This window comes from Apiospora kogelbergensis (genome assembly GCF_038363985.1).
Source record: "Apiospora kogelbergensis strain CBS 113332 chromosome Unknown utg000006l_segment0_segment0, whole genome shotgun sequence".
In the NCBI taxonomy this organism is placed as follows: domain Eukaryota; kingdom Fungi; phylum Ascomycota; class Sordariomycetes; order Amphisphaeriales; family Apiosporaceae; genus Apiospora; species Apiospora kogelbergensis.
Genome location: NW_027117423.1, coordinates 1,138,905 through 1,156,905, shown reverse-complemented (window position 1 = coordinate 1,156,905; position 18,001 = coordinate 1,138,905). Strand labels below are relative to the sequence as shown.

At 53.4% G+C, this 18,001-nt stretch overlaps 5 protein-coding genes across 5 annotated transcripts; 3 read left to right on the top strand and 2 right to left on the bottom strand.

The window, feature by feature from the left end:
- Positions 1-4,246: 4,246 nt before the first annotated feature.
- PG998_009195 (uncharacterized protein) lies at positions 4,247-7,231 on the top strand (the record flags this gene model as incomplete). Its single annotated transcript, XM_066876011.1, has 1 exon — positions 4,247-7,231. The coding sequence occupies one exon, from the start codon at positions 4,247-4,249 to the stop codon at positions 7,229-7,231; it is 2,985 nt and encodes a 994-aa protein (XP_066728167.1).
- A 426-nt stretch (positions 7,232-7,657) lies between these two features.
- Positions 7,658-10,113, top strand: PG998_009194 (uncharacterized protein; the record flags this gene model as incomplete). Its single annotated transcript, XM_066876010.1, has 2 exons — positions 7,658-8,000; positions 8,060-10,113. 2 exons carry the CDS (start codon positions 7,658-7,660, stop codon positions 10,111-10,113), a joined length of 2,397 nt encoding a protein of 798 aa, XP_066728166.1.
- Positions 10,114-10,868: 755 nt separating this feature from the next.
- On the bottom strand, positions 10,869-12,701 carry PG998_009193 (uncharacterized protein; the record flags this gene model as incomplete). Its single annotated transcript, XM_066876009.1, has 1 exon — positions 10,869-12,701. One exon carries the CDS (start codon positions 12,699-12,701, stop codon positions 10,869-10,871), a length of 1,833 nt encoding a protein of 610 aa, XP_066728165.1.
- Positions 12,702-13,476: 775 nt separating this feature from the next.
- On the bottom strand, positions 13,477-14,425 carry PG998_009192 (Histone-lysine N-methyltransferase ash1; the record flags this gene model as incomplete). The annotated part of the gene is made up of 3 exons (XM_066876008.1): positions 13,477-13,947; positions 14,012-14,080; positions 14,132-14,425. The coding sequence occupies 3 exons, from the start codon at positions 14,423-14,425 to the stop codon at positions 13,477-13,479; spliced, it is 834 nt and encodes a 277-aa protein (XP_066728164.1).
- Positions 14,426-16,539: 2,114 nt separating this feature from the next.
- On the top strand, positions 16,540-16,728 carry PG998_009191 (uncharacterized protein; the record flags this gene model as incomplete). The annotated part of the gene is made up of 1 exon (XM_066876007.1): positions 16,540-16,728. The coding sequence occupies one exon, from the start codon at positions 16,540-16,542 to the stop codon at positions 16,726-16,728; it is 189 nt and encodes a 62-aa protein (XP_066728163.1).
- Positions 16,729-18,001: the final 1,273 nt, after the last annotated feature.

The window sequence follows — 18,001 nt, the reverse complement described above, 5'->3', positions numbered from 1 at the left end:
TGAAGAAAAGGGACCCAACAAAGCTGTTCGCCTCACTGGATCAAAGAATGTTGCGTATTGGGGTATTGATCGGGGTCGTGATATGCCCGTGGTATATACCAGGTGTTGGAGTGTGTGCGTGATGTATGGATTGGTTGCAGAGAGCCAGAGAAGGAGAGCGCGCAGGACGGGTGCAGAGTGAACTGGAAGAAGGGATCCACGGGGGAAGGAATTGGCGGTTGATATGTAGAGCTGACCCTTGACCGACCTTGACCTGCGTAGTAGGAGAAGGAGGAAAGGATGGATGGCAGTTGCCCAATCAAGTAGCGGGCGCAAGCAGCTGACTATGCTGACTGGGGGGCGTGAGCGAGAAAGAGCCAAGAAGGGCCAGGAAGGGCCAGGAAGAGGCAAGGCCAGGAAAGGGGGGTATCAGGCGAATTAATTGGCGGACCAGTTCAACATTGAATAATGTGGAACTCGAGCGACTCGACCAAATTGCAAAGCAGGAACCGTCTGAAACAATGAAGACGCCTCTCAGCCCGCCGGAGCATGCGATGGATGGATGATTTGACGCTGAGCTATCTTGTCCGAGTATACATGCAATATACCACTGGACGTTGGTTGCTTGTTTTTCTTTGTTGATTATGACGATTACGGGGGTTGATGGGGGAAACCTGCAGGTTTGTGTCTGGTGTCTCCAACCCTGTCTTTGTCTATCTTGCTGTCTGTCTTTTCGTCCCTCTACTTGGGCACAGATCCTGTCTCATCGGAACATAGGCGAGAACGGACACCGGCTGGCTGGCTATATTCAATCAATGCATGCATGTGAGCATCTCTGGGTGTCCTCTTAAAACAAAGTTGAGCACGTAAGGCGCTGTTGCATCAGATGTTTATCAACAGGCCTGTCCATTCACCCACATCTGGTCCCGCCTAGGAGTTTTCTTTCGTCCGATCTACTCGTTCAAGGCCTCTTCTTTCTTCTTCGTGGAAATCGAACCAAAAGAGCCTCCCTGCTCAGTTGAATCAACTGTCTTATTTAATAATAAACCTAGACAGTAGATCTACACCAGGCTAATAAGTTGGAGAGTCTGTCCCACTGCTGGGCTCGATACATATTAGCATGTACCGGTGGATGATCGGGGTGGGGCAGGGGGGTAGGGGGGTTAATTGATACATCATGTACCTACATCATGCCCCCCAACTCCTGCAGCATACAGGACAAGAGACAATGCTATGGTCGTGAAGGATGCGAGGGTGCTGGGTGCTAGGCAACTCAAGCGAGACACCGGTAGACACTTGCATCTCACTTGCTGCCAAAACATATGAAAAAGAAGGGTCCAAGACTGTAACCGTTCATCATCAGAGATGCATACCGTGCCAATGCTTGTAACCGCCCGCCTACCGCCTACCGCCTACCGCTAACGATGGACGATCTGAATCAAAAATCAAAAAGGAATCTTCTATCAAGGCCGAGCCGGGTTCTGCTCGGGGCCTGGAAACTTTACACTCCAACCGGTCTGCCGTAGCTTAAGTGGACTTCCATGCCAGATAAAGTCAATACGTATCGACGGGTATGCATTGATGGTGTTTTGGGTATTGCAAATACCTAAATACCTTGATCATCCTCCGTCCTGCGCCCTCTCAATGCCACGCTACGTGCTATGCCATGGTATGCCATTCCATGCCACGCCGTTGGAGACAAAGGTTTCCGTTCCATGGATCTGATGAACGGATGATTTGACGTGCATGCAACTATTACCTCCAGCCTGGCCTGTTACGAACCTGTGAAATGAAGGTCGTTTCCTGTTCCTTTCGTCTTCTCAATGCTTCTAGTGTAGTATCTTATTTTCTGCAGGGCTTCTCAAACTAGGGGGGCTACGGGGCACATTAGCAGTGGGGTTGGGAAGCTATATCCAAGGGATCATCGACTGCATTAGGCATGCCAGAACATGCCTACTGGAGGGAAAGACAGCTTGGTGTCGCATAAACCGCATGAAGCCGGCTTTAATTACAGTTGTCCCTTCTATTCTTATGCCGCCTGCAGTTGCAACCTTTGTTGCAAAGCTTGCCCTTGCAGTTCGCTCTTCTCATTTACACAGCCCAGCCCCAACGTTCAACACGATACCTGCATTCTGCCTGCATAACCCGACATGACAATTTGCGATCCCGTACACCACCATTCCTGGGCCTTGAGGAATCGGTGAACCAACATCCACATTCTGCCTCTGAGAGCTTATTAGACGAGATCCATCAACAATCTCCCCCAACCGTGCCACCGTGCCGACCTATCCATATATCCCTAAGATCATCGTCATGATTCAAAACCATGCCTGCCCGCCCATGCAAGTACATATGATAAAACGCAGCGTGGACTTTGACGTTGCACCGCACACTGCACCAGTTCGTGGGACGAGATTGCGGAAGGCATGCATCAGACCAGCAGGCGAGCTGAGCTGTGCATCCACGGAGGCTTCTGGTCAAATGCCATCAGGAGGGCATGTGCACACCCTACGCACCATCACACACCCCTCTTCCGACCCAACACGGGGCCGATGACATCAATAACTGGTGAGTGTCATCCGGAGACTCATCCACGGGTTTCGTTGTCTAGGTTATATTGCGTACATATTTGTTCCTGATCCGTACCGACAACTCCGGTCCCTGTAACATCAACCATACGGCTTACTCAATTTACTCGTCCACTATACGTACAAGAGCTTGACCCCGGTATATCCATCTTGTGTGTAGGTTAATTATCATGGCGACATATTCCTCGCTCCCAGAGACCAATTAGACCAGGTTCGAGAGTATATGATGAACCTATTTCAGTATACTTTGGTTCCAATGAGGGTCATGGATACTACCTAGTAATTCAGCCGCCGTCTAACCCGTCGTCTTCCCAAATGAGTTCTTCATCGTTTGTTAAGATGCGGGCTAGGATCAGTCCGCTCCCTCCCCGTGCTTTGCTCCCAGCGCAGCGTGACTTGACTCGATAAACTTTGGGGTGCCCTCAGCCCTCGCTAAAGTACCAAGGCCAACGCCCCCATGACGAGTCAATGGGAGCAACGTCAAGAGATCCTCATGACTGAAACCGAGGCTGCGAAGGTCGCAAAAGTGGCTCGAAATAGTAGGACGACGCGGTGTAAAGTTTACATGCCCGAAAGCTCCGTATTCGGTTGGGTTGAGATGGCATAGGCATTTGGTATGTTCATCCAGCCGTCGCTATACCTTGGTCTGATTCGACCGAGCTGCGTGCTCATCAATTACAGCGGACATAGTAGCTATATACCTAGCCATGAACCGCCACGGTCCTCGACATGCAGGGTCTCGCGATTGCCTTTCACGATGTACGAATTTACGGCGCATACACTTCCTCGGTGGAAGGTTGTCGTGCCTGTGGAAATTCTTCTAGAAGCCAATTTGAAATATCTGGGTAGTGCTGCCTGACATGAACCATCGGCACGCATACCGCCACTGTCCAGAAGAAAACAGCCGGCTATTTGTGTTGATGTGGTATCGTTAATACCATTGTCTTAAGATGATGCGGCAGGCACCGGCCTTTAGACGGATATACAGGTATCACAACGGTCTTTTGGTCGGTGGCTGTGCTATCATGTTGCTGGCTGAAGATTTGAGCAGACACATGAAGCAGCTTTGAGCATGAACTGATCTTGGAGAATATGTTAATTATGATTTTGACGAAAGAGAACTGTCTCTGGCAGAGCGGTAGGTAAACAGCATTTGGATTGGCTCAGGTCAGGCCATCGATTGCAGTTAAGCCACCAAGGCCGCGTCCAGAAATTAGAGGCTGACGGACTTTTTCTAGCGGAGCGAGCAACCCCCAATGGCCGAACAGCAACCAACTAGCCACCGAACACGGGGCACCCACTCAACACCGCTCAACACCACCCAATCTGCCGTCCATATCCTTTCCACTCTACACACTGTACATTCAAAGTCAAGCATCACGTGACTTCTGGACAATCGTCGAAACAGCAAGCACGAGGCCATCGCCAACGAATCCATCCCCAAGAGGCTTGCACGTCGCATAATCCAACTGCGACTCATCGGCGCAGTCTTAATAGACACTGGAAAACATCATTACCATCTTTCAGTATGTGATTCCGATGGAATTGAGCGCCTCGCGCCCCAAAACCCTCCGTCAGCCTTGTCTTCTAACCGTGACACCCACCAGATCCTGGCGCCGATTTACCCTCTCACGCGACGCGACGGTCCCCTCGACCACGGCCGAGGCGGATACTGGGGCATGAATTCGACGGCATTCACCAACCTCGAGTCGCTGTTTCTTTTCCAATTGCTTCGCAAACACGGCCTTGCCGACGACGTCTTCAATCGCATTTCGGATGAGCTCAAGCACAATAATTTAATATGCGAGCAAGAACGCTATGCTGCTGGGAGGCTGGACCCCGAGTCTCTCCAGGAGCATGCGCTTCAGCTCATGCGGGATGAGATGCCGCAAGCGGCTTCGGCGCCGGCCGGGGGACAGATTGCAACCGCGAATGGGAATGCGACAGGAAACACGGGCAGCCTGTCGCCGGTGTCTAAGAAGCGCAAGCTATCCAGCCCCCTGCTGCCAACACTCAAGGACGCCCGCGAACAAGCCGACAAGCTCGTCCCGGTATTGCTTGCCAGACTTAATGAGCGATATAGGCAGCAGATGATTCGGGAAATACAGGAGGATGAGGAAAAAATCTTGAACCTGCAGCGCGAGGTCGCGGAGCTGGAGAAGAAAGAGAAAGCCAAAACCGCAACTCAGCAGGCCCAGCAGACCGTGCAACCAGAGCGCAAGGCTCCTCCTGCAACGAATGGAACACCTGCGCCCCCAGCCGAAGAGCCGAAGACCACCAAACCGCTCAAACCGAATGGCCAGATAACCCAGACACCGATCCCGGTGCCTACACCACCACAATTACCACAGCAGAATACTGGCATCCACAAGCCGGTGGTTTCAACGCCAATCTCACAGTCTCCACTGCCTCAGGACCGGAGGGCTACACAGCCAACCACGCCTACACTTCCGCCTACGGCGCGGCCTCCGAGTGAAGTGAGGCAGACTATTCCTATTAGCAGACCTAGTGAACCTCCAAGACCTCCAAGCGCCGCATCGTCTGGCCTCCAACATCCTCAGGCTGCTCAAGCGTATGGACATCCACAGGCTTCTGTTTCACCGCAGCCACATTTTGCTGATGGGAACCTCCAACGCCCTGAGAGCTTGCCTAGGACTCAGACTCCAGGACCCCGGCCCAGACCTTCCCCTCAACCACAAACCCCGAGTACTCTGCAGTGGGAGCCTCCATATAAGCCTCAACATCAGACTCCAGTTCCATCACCTCGACCGCCTTATACTCCCCAGCAGAACCTAAGACAGCCTCCCTATCCTGTGCAGACACAATCCGGGCAGCCGCCGCCACCGCCCCAGCAGCAGCAGCAGCAACAACAACAGCAGCAACAGCAACAACATCAATACCCACAAAATTATGTTGCAAACCGGCAGGCTCCTCAGCCAGTCACCCAACCACCTCAACCCGTCCGGACTCCCACTCCGGGCACGACGCAAGCTCCTCAATCTGTACTGGTGCCGCCGCAACACGCAGGCCAGCTGCCGCCATCCTTGGGTTCCTTACCCCTTAATGCAACCCCGGATGGGTCTGGACAGCAACCGCCGCAGCACCGTTCTGGACCAGTTATTCCTACGGCTGGTCCTCCTGCTTCGGTGGCCCCGAGTGCCGCGCCGCACTTTGCCCAGACGCAAGCCTATCAATATCCAGCCCACCAAGCAGTCCGACCTCCCCAGCCGGCGGCTCAGCAGATCTCGACCCCTGTCCGTGCTCCAAGTGTGATTTTGCCAACGAGTCAACGCCCTCAAGTACCACATCAACCACATCCGCCGCCCAAACAATATCAATCACCCGCACCACCGGCACCTTCAACTCCGGTGCCACAGCAGACGGACGCCTCTTCAAAACCTCGTGGTCCCCCTTATCCCGGACATGTACAAATCCGCCCAGAGCCGGCTCAGCAACACACTCCGCAGCAAACCAGACCCCCGTTGGGAGTATCTACCTCACAGACGCCCTCGGTTGTACACACGCCTGTGCATACACCATCCGGGTCTCAGCTAATGTCACACGTGGTTAGAGGTCATGGAACCAAGTGGACCTCAACACCGACTCCCGCCACTCCTCGTATGGAGATGACAGGGTATTTTGATGTACCCAGCCCAAGCTATGAGCCACTCAGCCCGCCCAGTCAGCACACGCAACTGCCCAAGTCCTCCCAACACTCTGGGAAGAAGGACCCACGCAAGGGAATGCAGAAGATTGACACAGCAGTGTCTAGGCCGAAGAGTAGGCTTTCGCAAAGCGCACATATTTCACAGGATACTACAGATGATCAAGATACCCCTGCACGTGCCATTAAGAATGAGGAAGCGACTCCGAGATCATTTGACGACCTGGCTGGCGAAGGCGGACTTGGGATCCCCAGGAGCACCAAACGCAAGCGAGAAGAGTCTCCCGAGGAGGCAATATCTACGGAACCACCCACGCATGTGCTGTGGACTCGTTCCTTCCACAGGGTAAGCGCTCAAGCTTTGGAACAAGTTACAAGCCACAAACATGCGAACATGTTCGCGGGTCCCGTCAAAGCTCGCGATGCGCCAGGCTATGGCGAGATTGTACTGCAGCCAATGGATTTGAAAAAGATCCGGGCGGCCGTACACCAGGGCCAGAGGCACGCACAGAGCGTTGAGAAGACGCAGTCGGATATTGACCTGAGTGCCATGAATGTCTGGCTGCCCACTTCGGCGGACCTGGTCCCGCCGCGGGGAATCATCAACATCGCCCAGCTGGAGCGTGAGCTGGTTCACATGTTCGCGAATGCCACAATGTACGCGCCGGACCCCGATCGCGGTTTTGGACCCGAGTTTGTTAAGAAGCGCGGCGGCGATGGCGGTGAAGACGATTCGGACGATGAGGAGGGCGTTCTGGGTTACGAAGTGGACGAGAACGGCATCGTAAAGCAGACGCGCAACATGTTTATGGAAGTGGACAAGCTTCTGGGCGACCTGCGCAGCGAAGTCGAGCGCAACGCACAGCCGGTCAATATCCCGCCGCTGAGCCGCAGTGTGAGCGCGGTCGGGGGCGAGGCCACTGCGGGCGAAGAAGAAGATGAGCTGGCAGGCGGTGACGACGCCCCTAGTGTCGCTAAAAAGCGACGGGTCAGGGGCTGACGACGAGCATGACGAGCATGATCACACTGAACAAAGTCTTAGAGGGGAGAAGTGACACGTTTTTGTTGTATATTTGGGTCGTAATGCATAGAAAGCCGAGTTCTACATACAGTACAATTGAAACCAGCATTGGGCAACCATTAGATGAAGTCCATCCTGTCTACGGAGTTGTTGAAAGTGATTTGCTTAGGTAATGAATAATTCACTGGAGATGTTCCATGTGGGGCGGTAAAGCCACTTTAGCAGAAGCCCGCCAACGCGTTAATCGCACACTCCCAGTCGCGTCCACGAGTACCGTTGCAGACGCGCTAACCTCAACTGAGCTTCCTATGTACTTCATTACATTTTCGGTATGCATGACAGAAGTAATACTTACACTTCCATAGAAGATTGAGAGAGTATTGTTCTTGTGTGTATGAGAGAAAGATGGCCACGCGCCGGGTCATTGCGGATTCCGACGAGGAAGAGGATGACTTCGACAACAGCCCTCTGAAGCCGGGTCCCACCGCGCCGGCGCCTGTCCATCGCTATGATCTCGATGCCGAGGCCGAGGCACCTGAGATGGAACCATTGAGCCCGGTGCACCAGATTGGCGATGCGCTGCTTCACAATCGTGAATATGATCAACAGCAGCAGCAGCAGCAGCCTATGTCTGGCTCAACTGACACCGCTTACTTCGAAAACATACACAACGAGCACAGACTTCTGGCACAGGAGCAAAACCAGCCTCAGCACCAGCAGCGTCCCCAACTCATAGAGAATATTGTTCGTATGAGTCAGAAGGCGAGCACAAGCAGCAGCGGAGATAACGTGTCGCTCCCACCCAAGACGGGGGCCAGGCAGCTGCCAAATCGTCCAACGTGTCGTCGGCCACGGACGTCACGAGCCCCGCCGTGAAGCTGGCCAACAAGGCGAAACAGAAGAACACTGCTACTGGTGTGGTTACTACTCTGTCCGGAAAGCAGGTGAGCAGCGCGAGCGAGATTACGACGCCGCGCAAGAGCGATGGCAAGGACGAGTGGGATGTGCCCTCTAGCGGAGATGAGGCACGTGTCAATAAGTCTGCCAGGACCGGCGGCGGCAGTGCGACCAAAACGTACGGGAAGAGGAAGAGGCCGGGAAGCGCCTCAAAAGCGGCGGCGTCGGTGCCAGATTTCTACGCAGAGAGTGATGAGCTTGAGAGGGCGGAGGTCGCACAGAGCTCGTCGGACCGCCTGCCTACTACGAAGAAAGGGAAGATGGTGGAAATCGCATCCGACGAGTCCATAATTCCGGACACGGGAAAGTTCTACATCGCACCGAGCAGCTTGACCGCCAGCCAGAAGGAACAGTACAGGACGGTCCGCGTCTCTTCGTCAGACGATAATAGCGGCCGTGGTGGCGAAGATCTGATGGCACCCGACTACTCAATGGCGCCTCCACCGGCCTCGAAACCCAAGTCGAGCTGCGCGACTACTGTTGCGTATTCGACACCAAGCAGGTATGCATCGTCAGGCCCAAGACCACCGTGGGAACTGGCGCAGCCTGCCCTCGTAGACGAAGATGGCGAGCCTATGGGGTTCGAAGACAATGAAGAAGGCCCAGAAATCGCGGCAGAAATCGCGACAGATATCGTCGACGTAAGCTCAAGATCACTATGGATTTCACTGGGGCCGCGCAAACTGACATATGTGTTCCAGTTGACCTCATCCCCAGATATCATTACTTCGGCTCATGGTAAAAGGCGACAGCGACCATCATCGACTGGAAACCCGCCAAAATTACCGAGACAATTGACCCGAGTGGACGAGGAGGGCGTCCAGCCGATCGGACAGTCTCCGTCCCCGAAAAGGAAACAGAAAGCCGCCAAGCGCTCAGCGGATGACGATGACGAGCTAGCCGGGGACGACGGGTGGGACTCCGAGGATGTGGGTTTTCATCGGGAGGTCTACAAGCCGCGGCCCAGCCGCCGGAGATCTAATGGTGGTGGTGCTAACGTGGGCAACGACGCCCGAGCGGCCGAGGGGTGCACCGCTACGAACGATGACGTAATGCAAGATCTACCGCCAACGCAAGATCCTCACCAGCCTCAAACAGAGGCCGCCAGGAGGGTTATTCAAGAAACCGCAGACGCGAAAGCTCCAGAAATGCCCCAGCCAAAGAAGCGAGGCCGCAAGAAAAAGCAGCCGCCGCCGCCACCTCTGGACACCGGCGATGAGCTAGCTCAGGCGCAAAGCACATCGCTCGGGGTCGAACCAGGCGCAACGGAGACGGAGCCAGCGGCAGCGGAGTCTGCTGCTGCTGACGGTGACTATACGCCCGTAGAGAAGCCCAAGAAGAAGAGAGGCCGACCGCGGAAATCCGACACCCCCGCAAAGAAGGCCCCTGAGCCTTCATCCATAAGGACTGAGCAGAATACCCTCCCGAGTACGGCAGACCCACTAGCCACGGAAGAGGATTTCCCTCCGAAGGCTACTGCCGCCAAACCATCAACAAGGGACTCTTCCTCATTGAGTGATGTACCGCCCTCAGACGAGGACGAGTATGAGGACGAAGAGGACGAGCCGGTGAAGAGGGGAAGGAAGAAAGGTGCCAAACGTCCCAAGCTATCCAAAGCCGACGAAGAGACTGCTGCTACCGTTACTGCCCGTAAGAGTGCTTCTCCTCTTAGAGAAGTTGACCGCAACACCAAACTACAATCCCCAGCCTTGGCAGCGGCAGCAGCAACGGAAGCTAGTGAACCAGACAGCAGCAGCACGAAGAAACCCGCAATGCCTGCAGCTTCTGCTACCAAACCTAACCCCGCGACGCCCTTGCAGCAACAACCGGGCAAGATAGGCTACCGCGTTGGGTTGAGCAAGAAGTCGCGCGTCACGTCTCTGCTCAAGGTCATCCGGAAGTAAAGCATCACGCGGCAAAACAAGCAGGCAAGCAGCTTCTCACGTGGGAGAGCTTACCAACAGGTGGTGTGTGAGATCTTACGTTTTACGATTTGGCGTCATGGGAGTGTTTGATGATGAAAGGACACCTTGGGCTGGCAAGAGGTTTCTAGAGGAGGATTGTTTCGATGGTGCTAGGTAGGACAACAAGAATATGTGGATGGGCGTTTGCCGTCGCAGAGAAGCGGTTGATAAGATACCCCATGGTGCGCTTCAGGCGGAATGGCGGCATGTACAGTCTAATGTAGGAAGCATTGCTTGTTTGTTTCAAGTGTTGTATGAATAGACAAGATATGGAAGACAAGTCTGCTCGCTTCAAAAGCTCGTAGTGAAATGAAACCTTGCCATTCATGGTTCCGCTATAACAAAGCGAAGCAAGACCGTCGTGCCCCATGCGTTATTGCGACACGGTGGCAGTGACAGGAGCCCATTGTGTAAGGTATAGTTTCATCAGTCATTTCTAGTACATGTGTAGGCAACTGACTGCCGATCCGGTTCTACATGAGGATCCCCACCAAAGGCTGATAAGCTATGCTCGTTCCCGTTTACACCGTGAAAATAAGCAAATAACCTCCATAGCCCTTTAGGGGAGTTGTGGTGTACATTTCTCTCGCTCCTAGCCGTGCTGTTGTAGGTGTATAGATATTCAAAAACTTGTGTGTATCATGGCCATCACTTCGATCCGTTGTTTTCTTTTTCTTTTCTTCTTTCTAGTTCCTTCATTCCAGCCAGCGGTTCCATGGCGTTCGTTTCCTCTCGTGGTCACTGCCAGCACCCTCGGCGTACTTACTCTCTTCCTCTTCCCACTTGAGGCGCTCGACGCGGGTGCGGGCCAGGAGCGCCCGAGCAAACTTCCAGGCTTCGTGGTCGGCGAGGTTCCAGGCCTCGATGGCGTTGCGAACAACAACATCCTTCTCGAGCTTGCTCTGGCCCATGTCGCGCGCCCGCTTCAGGAGCTCGGGCTCCTGCTTGAGCTCGTCCTCCTTGGGCTCCGGGCCGTCATCGGCATCGTGGACAGGCTTGGGCCTCCTCTCCGGGCCGGGTACGGGGGTCTCGGCAGTGCCCTTGTCGATACCGTTGATGGGGATAGAGAAGCCAAAGTACCAGTCCAGGTCGTGCGGCAGCGTCTCGTGCTCGGCTGTCAGCCAGACTGAGTGGGCAGTGGCGTACTCATCGGCCACGGCCTCTTTGAACTTGAGGATGCGACCGCGTCCGCCAAGCGGTACGCCAAGATACTCCTTGGTCAACTCGTACAGCCACTTGTCCCGACCCATCTCGCGGCGAATCCAGGCTACATCGATTTCGTTCTTCATGGAATCGAGGATCGCCAAAGTGAACGGATGCGGCACCGTACCGATGTGATAAAGACCAGAGGTGTTGCGATATCTGGAAGGCGTGGAAAGCTTCATAGGCTGAGAAGCGACGCAAGGGGAGCACTTGGGCAGGTTCGGCGGGCAAGAGGAAGGCTCCGGCGTGTCGCCGCACTGAGAAAGCCAATCCGCCAGAGCGAGGGCGGGCGCAATCATATGGGTCGTGTGGGTGGGCAGAGGCTTGAGCACGGAGAGACCTAAGGGGTGAAGGTCCTGCCATGTGCTGTGAAGATGCGAGTTTACCAAGGCGTTCAGGAGCTTCAAACCTGCGGCGCGGTTCTGCCTAATCTCCGCTGCGACCTTGGGGTATTTCTCATCAATGACACCGGGAGCATAGTAGGCCAGGCCATCGTGGGATTTGTCAATTTTGAAAGCATCGTTTGGCGCCGCATCGATCAGGTCCTTGGCGTTTTTCTTCTCGGGGCTTCGAAGCGCCTTAGTGACCGCATCCGTAATCTTGGCCTTGGGGCCAGCGTATAAACCGTTCCCGAAGCCTTCCCATCTCGTCAATTCGGGATATTCACCTCTCCGCAAATAATTCAGCAAGGGCTCCTCTCGAGCGCCCATGGGGAGAGTCAGGTAGTCCGACAACATGCCTCCGCCCATGTTCTCCCAGGCCAACCAACGCATCATGTTGGTCTTGAACTTGGGCTCAACCTCTTTTCTTTGCAGTTCATCGTACAGGGGATTGGCCATGGCTTCTCCAGCACCGATGATAATTGGCTTGAAGCCTTGCGCCCACCAGGCTCGTCGCCATGTCAACAGGAGCGCGCTCTCGGCCTCCTTCGTTTCCTTCTCCCTCGAAATTGTGGTGTCGTAGTAGCAGTAAATCCGAGGTCGTTCCTTCAGCGGCGGGAGCAGCGAGCGGTTTTCATCGAGCGTGATGGTGGAAGAGAAAGGCCTCAGCCAGTTCCAGTTCGAATACCACGAACTCTCGCCATCGGTCGAGTTGGCCTGCACGGGTGGGTGGACGGCGGGCTTGAATGGCTTGAGGAGACTCGTCGAGAGGGTGTCTTTGAAGTCGTGCAGATTCGGGATCTTGGGTATCGAGGGCTTGTGCTCAGCAATGGACTTGGAGAGGCTCGGCCCCGTCGGAACTGCGCTGGGCAGGGTAAAGAACAAGGTGAACAGGGCGAAGATGCCAATGGACACGAGAAGGAGGGGGACGCGCCGCGGCGGCATCCTGGATGCTGGTTGCTACTGAACAGTGGACGGATTGGCGTTGAAATCGCCCAAGGGCAAGTGGGCTATTGGGGAAGTTATATGCCTCTGATGGGCTCGATTCGAAAAGTATTGTAGCTCGGGCAGAAAACCTAGGTAGCAGCGGACAGCCGCTAAGATGCTCAACTCAAACGAAGGGTCTTTGATTTGGGGGTGGGAGGATCGAAGGAGTGAAAGAAGTTGGAAACTGAAAACTAGACGAGCCTTTTCCCCCGTTGTCCTGTATATTTGGCTAAGTGATAAATGGTCAAGTAAAGTCAAGATAAAATGCCCGCCCGCTTCAGAGAAAAGACCACCCCCCTTTTTGGGGCTCGTTGGTGATGCTGAAATGCCGTCCAACCCAGATAACTTAAGTTCGTCCGATCTACCCTATCTCCATCTCCATGCAATGCGCCGGCAGGGCCAGTCAATGGCAGTGGGTGACCTGGCAGGCAAGCCGGCAAGCCTAGTATGCTACAAATTCCTTGGCGCAGACTACTCGGACAGCGCTCTGGCCAATTCACGCAAACCCCCACAATGTGTCAGGATTAGTGCATGTGTGTGTGTATGTATGTATATGTATCTTTCTCAAAACTAGCCATTTAGACCTACAGACTCGGGTTATGAGATGTCTAAGTATCAGGGGTTGAAATGAAAAGTATGCCAATGTTGAATTGGCATGTCAAAGGCAGAACCACGCAGCGATGACCAATTGGACGAGGCATGACACCGGATAAGGCCAGTTACCGAATCTGGCCTAAGCAGCAATCGTGTCACCACCCATCTCGCCGCTGAGCTCGCGAGATGTTGGCCCTCTTCTGGGCAATCCAGGGGCCATGGTGGCCTGGGCACTTCCCCCATTCTCAAGCTTGGGTGCCGAGTTCAGGTTCTGCTTCGGTGTGGCTGTCTCGATATAAGACTGCAGAGCGTTCCGTGCAGCCTCGACAACCTTATGGGCATGTTTGAGGGCATCCTCCAAGGCGAGAGCAGTGGTGTCAGATTGGGCATCTCTAGTTGGCGTAGACTTGGCGCTGCCATTCTCCGACTGCTCTGCGTCTCCTGCTGCTTTTTCCTCCAGGAGCTCTCGTATGTGCCCGTTGATCCACAGGCCTTCCAGCTGCTTCTTAGTCATATCGCGAGCTCCGCCGATACGGCCGCGGCATGTCGGCTTGCCGCAGAGGCAGTCGAATGGTTGAGCCATTTCCCACTCAGTGGATGGGTAGAAGAACTAGAGCAAAGTAAGTCCATGTTTTCCTGATCGGGTACACATATTCTCTGTAGGGTCAACCAACGGTCAGTTCCTCTCCGGCCTGGATTCCATTTGGTCCTGCGATGATCTGCAAATTGGCAGTGTCGAAGATCTACCAGGCGTTAGACATGCTTTTGTTCGCCAAAATGACGTATATGGCTACTGGTCCAGCTTGGATAGGGTAGGGACTGACCAGCGACGGTTCGCAGGAATGGTTGATATACAAAAGGTCACTATTCAGATCTAGATGTTCATCTTTTCCGTATTGCACTGTAGCATAGGTTGGCTCATCCCCATTTACCCGTGTGCAAGGCGGGAACGACATCTTAGCGTACAAGCCGAATGCCGGCAGCGAGACCTTAGACAGGCTCTTGGAGGTGAATTCATGCTCGTTGATGATGACCTCTTGAATGTCAGGGTGAGAGGGCTGCTTCCAATGGGGTTTGAGAGGAGCCATGGTGAGGTAATTATTTGACAACCAATGTATTCGGTGGGAAGCTAACACGGGCGTCGTTGGTCGTCAGTGTACTGTCTGTTTCAGAGAAAGAGATGATCCTCGTCTGAATGAAGGGTGAAGTTTCAAGTGGGAAAGAATCTTGGGAATTAGTCAGGGGAACAGATTGTTTTCTCAAGCTGATTACTATAGTACGTCCGTCGCTGCAGTATGGCATGTCACATGCGTCGACCAACCGCCCTTGGCGCTCTTCTTCCCTCGCAGAGGCATGGCATTTCTATCTAGTTTCCTCGCTTCCTCATCTCTCGGCAATACGTGAGCCTTTAAGACAGCTGTTGTGGGGTAACACTGCGGGGTTCATGAGGGTTAGTGAGAACTGCTGGAGGAGAGGAAGAATAGCCACGGCAAAGGGAGGAGCTGAGAGTCAGTCTTCTTATCTTTGATATCTTTTGGCTGCAAGCAGAGACGGACCTATCACAGATGCTCAGATTTCCCACTTTGGAAAGACAGCCTGAAATACAACTGCTGCAGCAGTCTTACGTCAGAGGTTTATACTTTGTACCTACATTGCACTGACTTGATCCCCTACTATAACTTGCAAGGTAATGTGATGAGCCGCGCTTACATGCATTCGAGGTTCGTTAAGTCCGAGAAGCGTTCGAGAAGGATTCCCTTTGTGGGACTCGATTTGCTCAGATCGTCACCTCGTATCCTCGATTGCTACTCTACATTTTACGGGTCATGTAAACCAGACAAACCACAGGCCTGGTAGAACCACCAACGAGTCCGATCTCTGAAACCAGACCTGAAAACACATATCACTTTCATTTCGGGTAATTCCCAACAGGGCTGGGCAGGCTGGCAATTAGGTGTTGCTGCTATGAATGGCCCTATCTACGCTGTGCCGGCTAGCAATGGTCGGGTATCTGGACCATCGCCCTGTTCGAGCACGAGTGGCATCGAAGGATAGCGCCGCAAACTATTACCGCCGTTAAAGCGAGAAACTTTGGTTCGAGACATGCCGTGGACTGTCCTGCATCGATTATAGGCCGTAGATGTGCCTAACTTACCCAAAGAACCCAATGCGGCTCGGATTGATATATCACTCGGTTGGACAACGACAATTACTCTTGCAGGAATCCATACATGCACCATGGTTTCATTGGTTCTCGTCCCCACGGTCCGAGTTGAAGCCAAATGCCACTCTTTCCCCGAAAAAACTAGGCCCGCCCAGGAGGTGTGCCATCCAATATCGACAACCTGTCAGATGACACCCCATGTTTCTGCCCATGTCTCTCATCGCCTCCTCGGTCGCCAGCACCCCTGTCACTCGAGGTATCGGATACCGGTCGTCGGATGATAGGCCAGCATGGCATACGCGCATAACGGGATCCTGCATGGCGGTTCGTACGTTACATTTGGCAGACAATTCCCGACCTTCTGATTGCTTTGCATGCAAGACTTACATCTCCGAATAAGTATGGCAGTGGCACCACTTTCCGGACATCCTTGCTTCTTATAACATTAACGTCTCTCGGAAACCCAATGGCATAGCACCCCAGGAAACACTGTTACGACTGTATGAATCACCAGCTAGACGAGCGGAGCGTCATGGCCCCGGCGAATAGTCCCCGAGGAAGACTTCACCGACGACAACATGTCGCCACTTCTACCAAACCGGCACCTCTCTCACAACTGGGGGATTAGACCGTGTAGAGCACGTTTCATAGAGATCACCACCGTGGGATGTTCAACACGCGGGCCCATAGGATAACCTCGCCCCTACACCACCATGCCACTCTCGCCAGTCTCGCCATGTAACGCGGGGAGCGTCTCATACAGTGGCTTGGTGTACCGGCTTGCTCGGGCCTCTCAAACTTTACCCATCGGGTATGAATTGCTTGGGCATCGTCGTCTTGCCCCCAAATGCACTGCATACAAATACCCAGTGAGGAGAAGTGCTTTTAGGGCGTCGAAGGTTCAGTCTTTCAACTATCCATCAAACTGTCACATTCTCTCTAGAATCATTGAAACTTCAACTGCTTACACATCAACCTTTTACCGCAACCATTATTTTGAATTTCTTAACTCAAGCAACCAAGCATATTCACGTTATCATGTTCGACAGGTCCAACGTGGATCTTCCTGCGCAGCGCTTTGGGCTATCCGCCGGAGCCCACGGAATTCTGACACAGGCTCGGGACTTCAACAATCAACATAGGCCTAACCCACCGCCTCAACCGGAGCCCCCGACCCCGCATCCTGGACCGGGCCCGAACGGCCGCACTGTTGTTTCGGCCGATTGAGTACGGTCGGTGAACGTCTGTCCACGGAGCGTCAACGACTTTCTTCGAATTTCTGCTTTGGATATTGTCTTAATGATATCAGTATCAATTATTTCCACAAGTAAGCTGGGACTGCCCCTGCAGCCACAGCCCCGCGTCCTCAACTAATAACAGCGGTACTAGAAGTCACTGGGTGCATTTATTTCGGGGGTTCAAGGAATTGGGATATCAACGCTCTTCACGAAAATAGGTCTCATACGACGAACGTCAGGATCGACCGTGCATCATGTAGGCATTATGGCCCCTCGTTTTCATGGCAAGCCACCTGCGGCGCGGGTATGAGTGTTACGCTATGTTGCATGCAGAAATACCGTACATGTTTATCGTTCACTTCCTACTTCCAATCACATATCCATTTCATCTTTAGGCATTTTGGAATACTACGTATCGCTCATGCACTTTAATAAGGCCCATGCATATCAGGACCATGTCGGCCTGCCGCGAACGTGCACCGGTAGAATACATGCACACACCGGTCATCCTGCTGCAGTTCAGAATTCGGCACGTACCGAAAAGCAAATGAAAATATCAAAAAGCGCATGGCCTGCGGCGACACGATGCAGAGTAGGTGGCATGAGGCCCCAGGGCAATGCAGTGGCAGCCTGCCTGCACTAGACACGCTCTGGATTATCAACGTGAATAACTATAACGCAGCGCACGGGGCAACATGTAAGTCTATTACATCGTCAGAGTGAGAGTTGGCCGGCTGCAAAGCAGGAGTGGTCATTTTGCCTGGACGCTGAGAAGGCTGGCACGGGTTTATCGCCTCTTACATGTGTCCCAAACCCACACTGCAACGAGAAACCCTGGTGTTTTCATTTTCTATCTCCAAAACACAACGGCTGCTCCTCGGATCTAGGTCTCTGGTATTTCTCAGTTGTGAAAAGTAAGAGCTGGTATCATTTTATAGCTAGAAATTCTCCGCCACATAGCGTCCCGTCACAGAATCCGACATCTGGGTCTATAAATATGAATGTATGTTGAGCCTCAATGTGAACATGTCTGCCCGGTTGCTATCAGTCACGGCCATAGCTGTGCCTATTGTACACAAGCATAGCTGCGCTACAATCGCCATCTATTGAATCTGCGATGAAAGGGACTGATACGTATGAAAGACGCGTATAAATATCTCCGCGGTGTCTTCCACATTAGCAGGTTAGCTGTCCCCAGGGTTATCTTTCGTTGCCTCACTGAACATATGTAAGAGGGCAGCGATTCAGATATTTCTCCATGT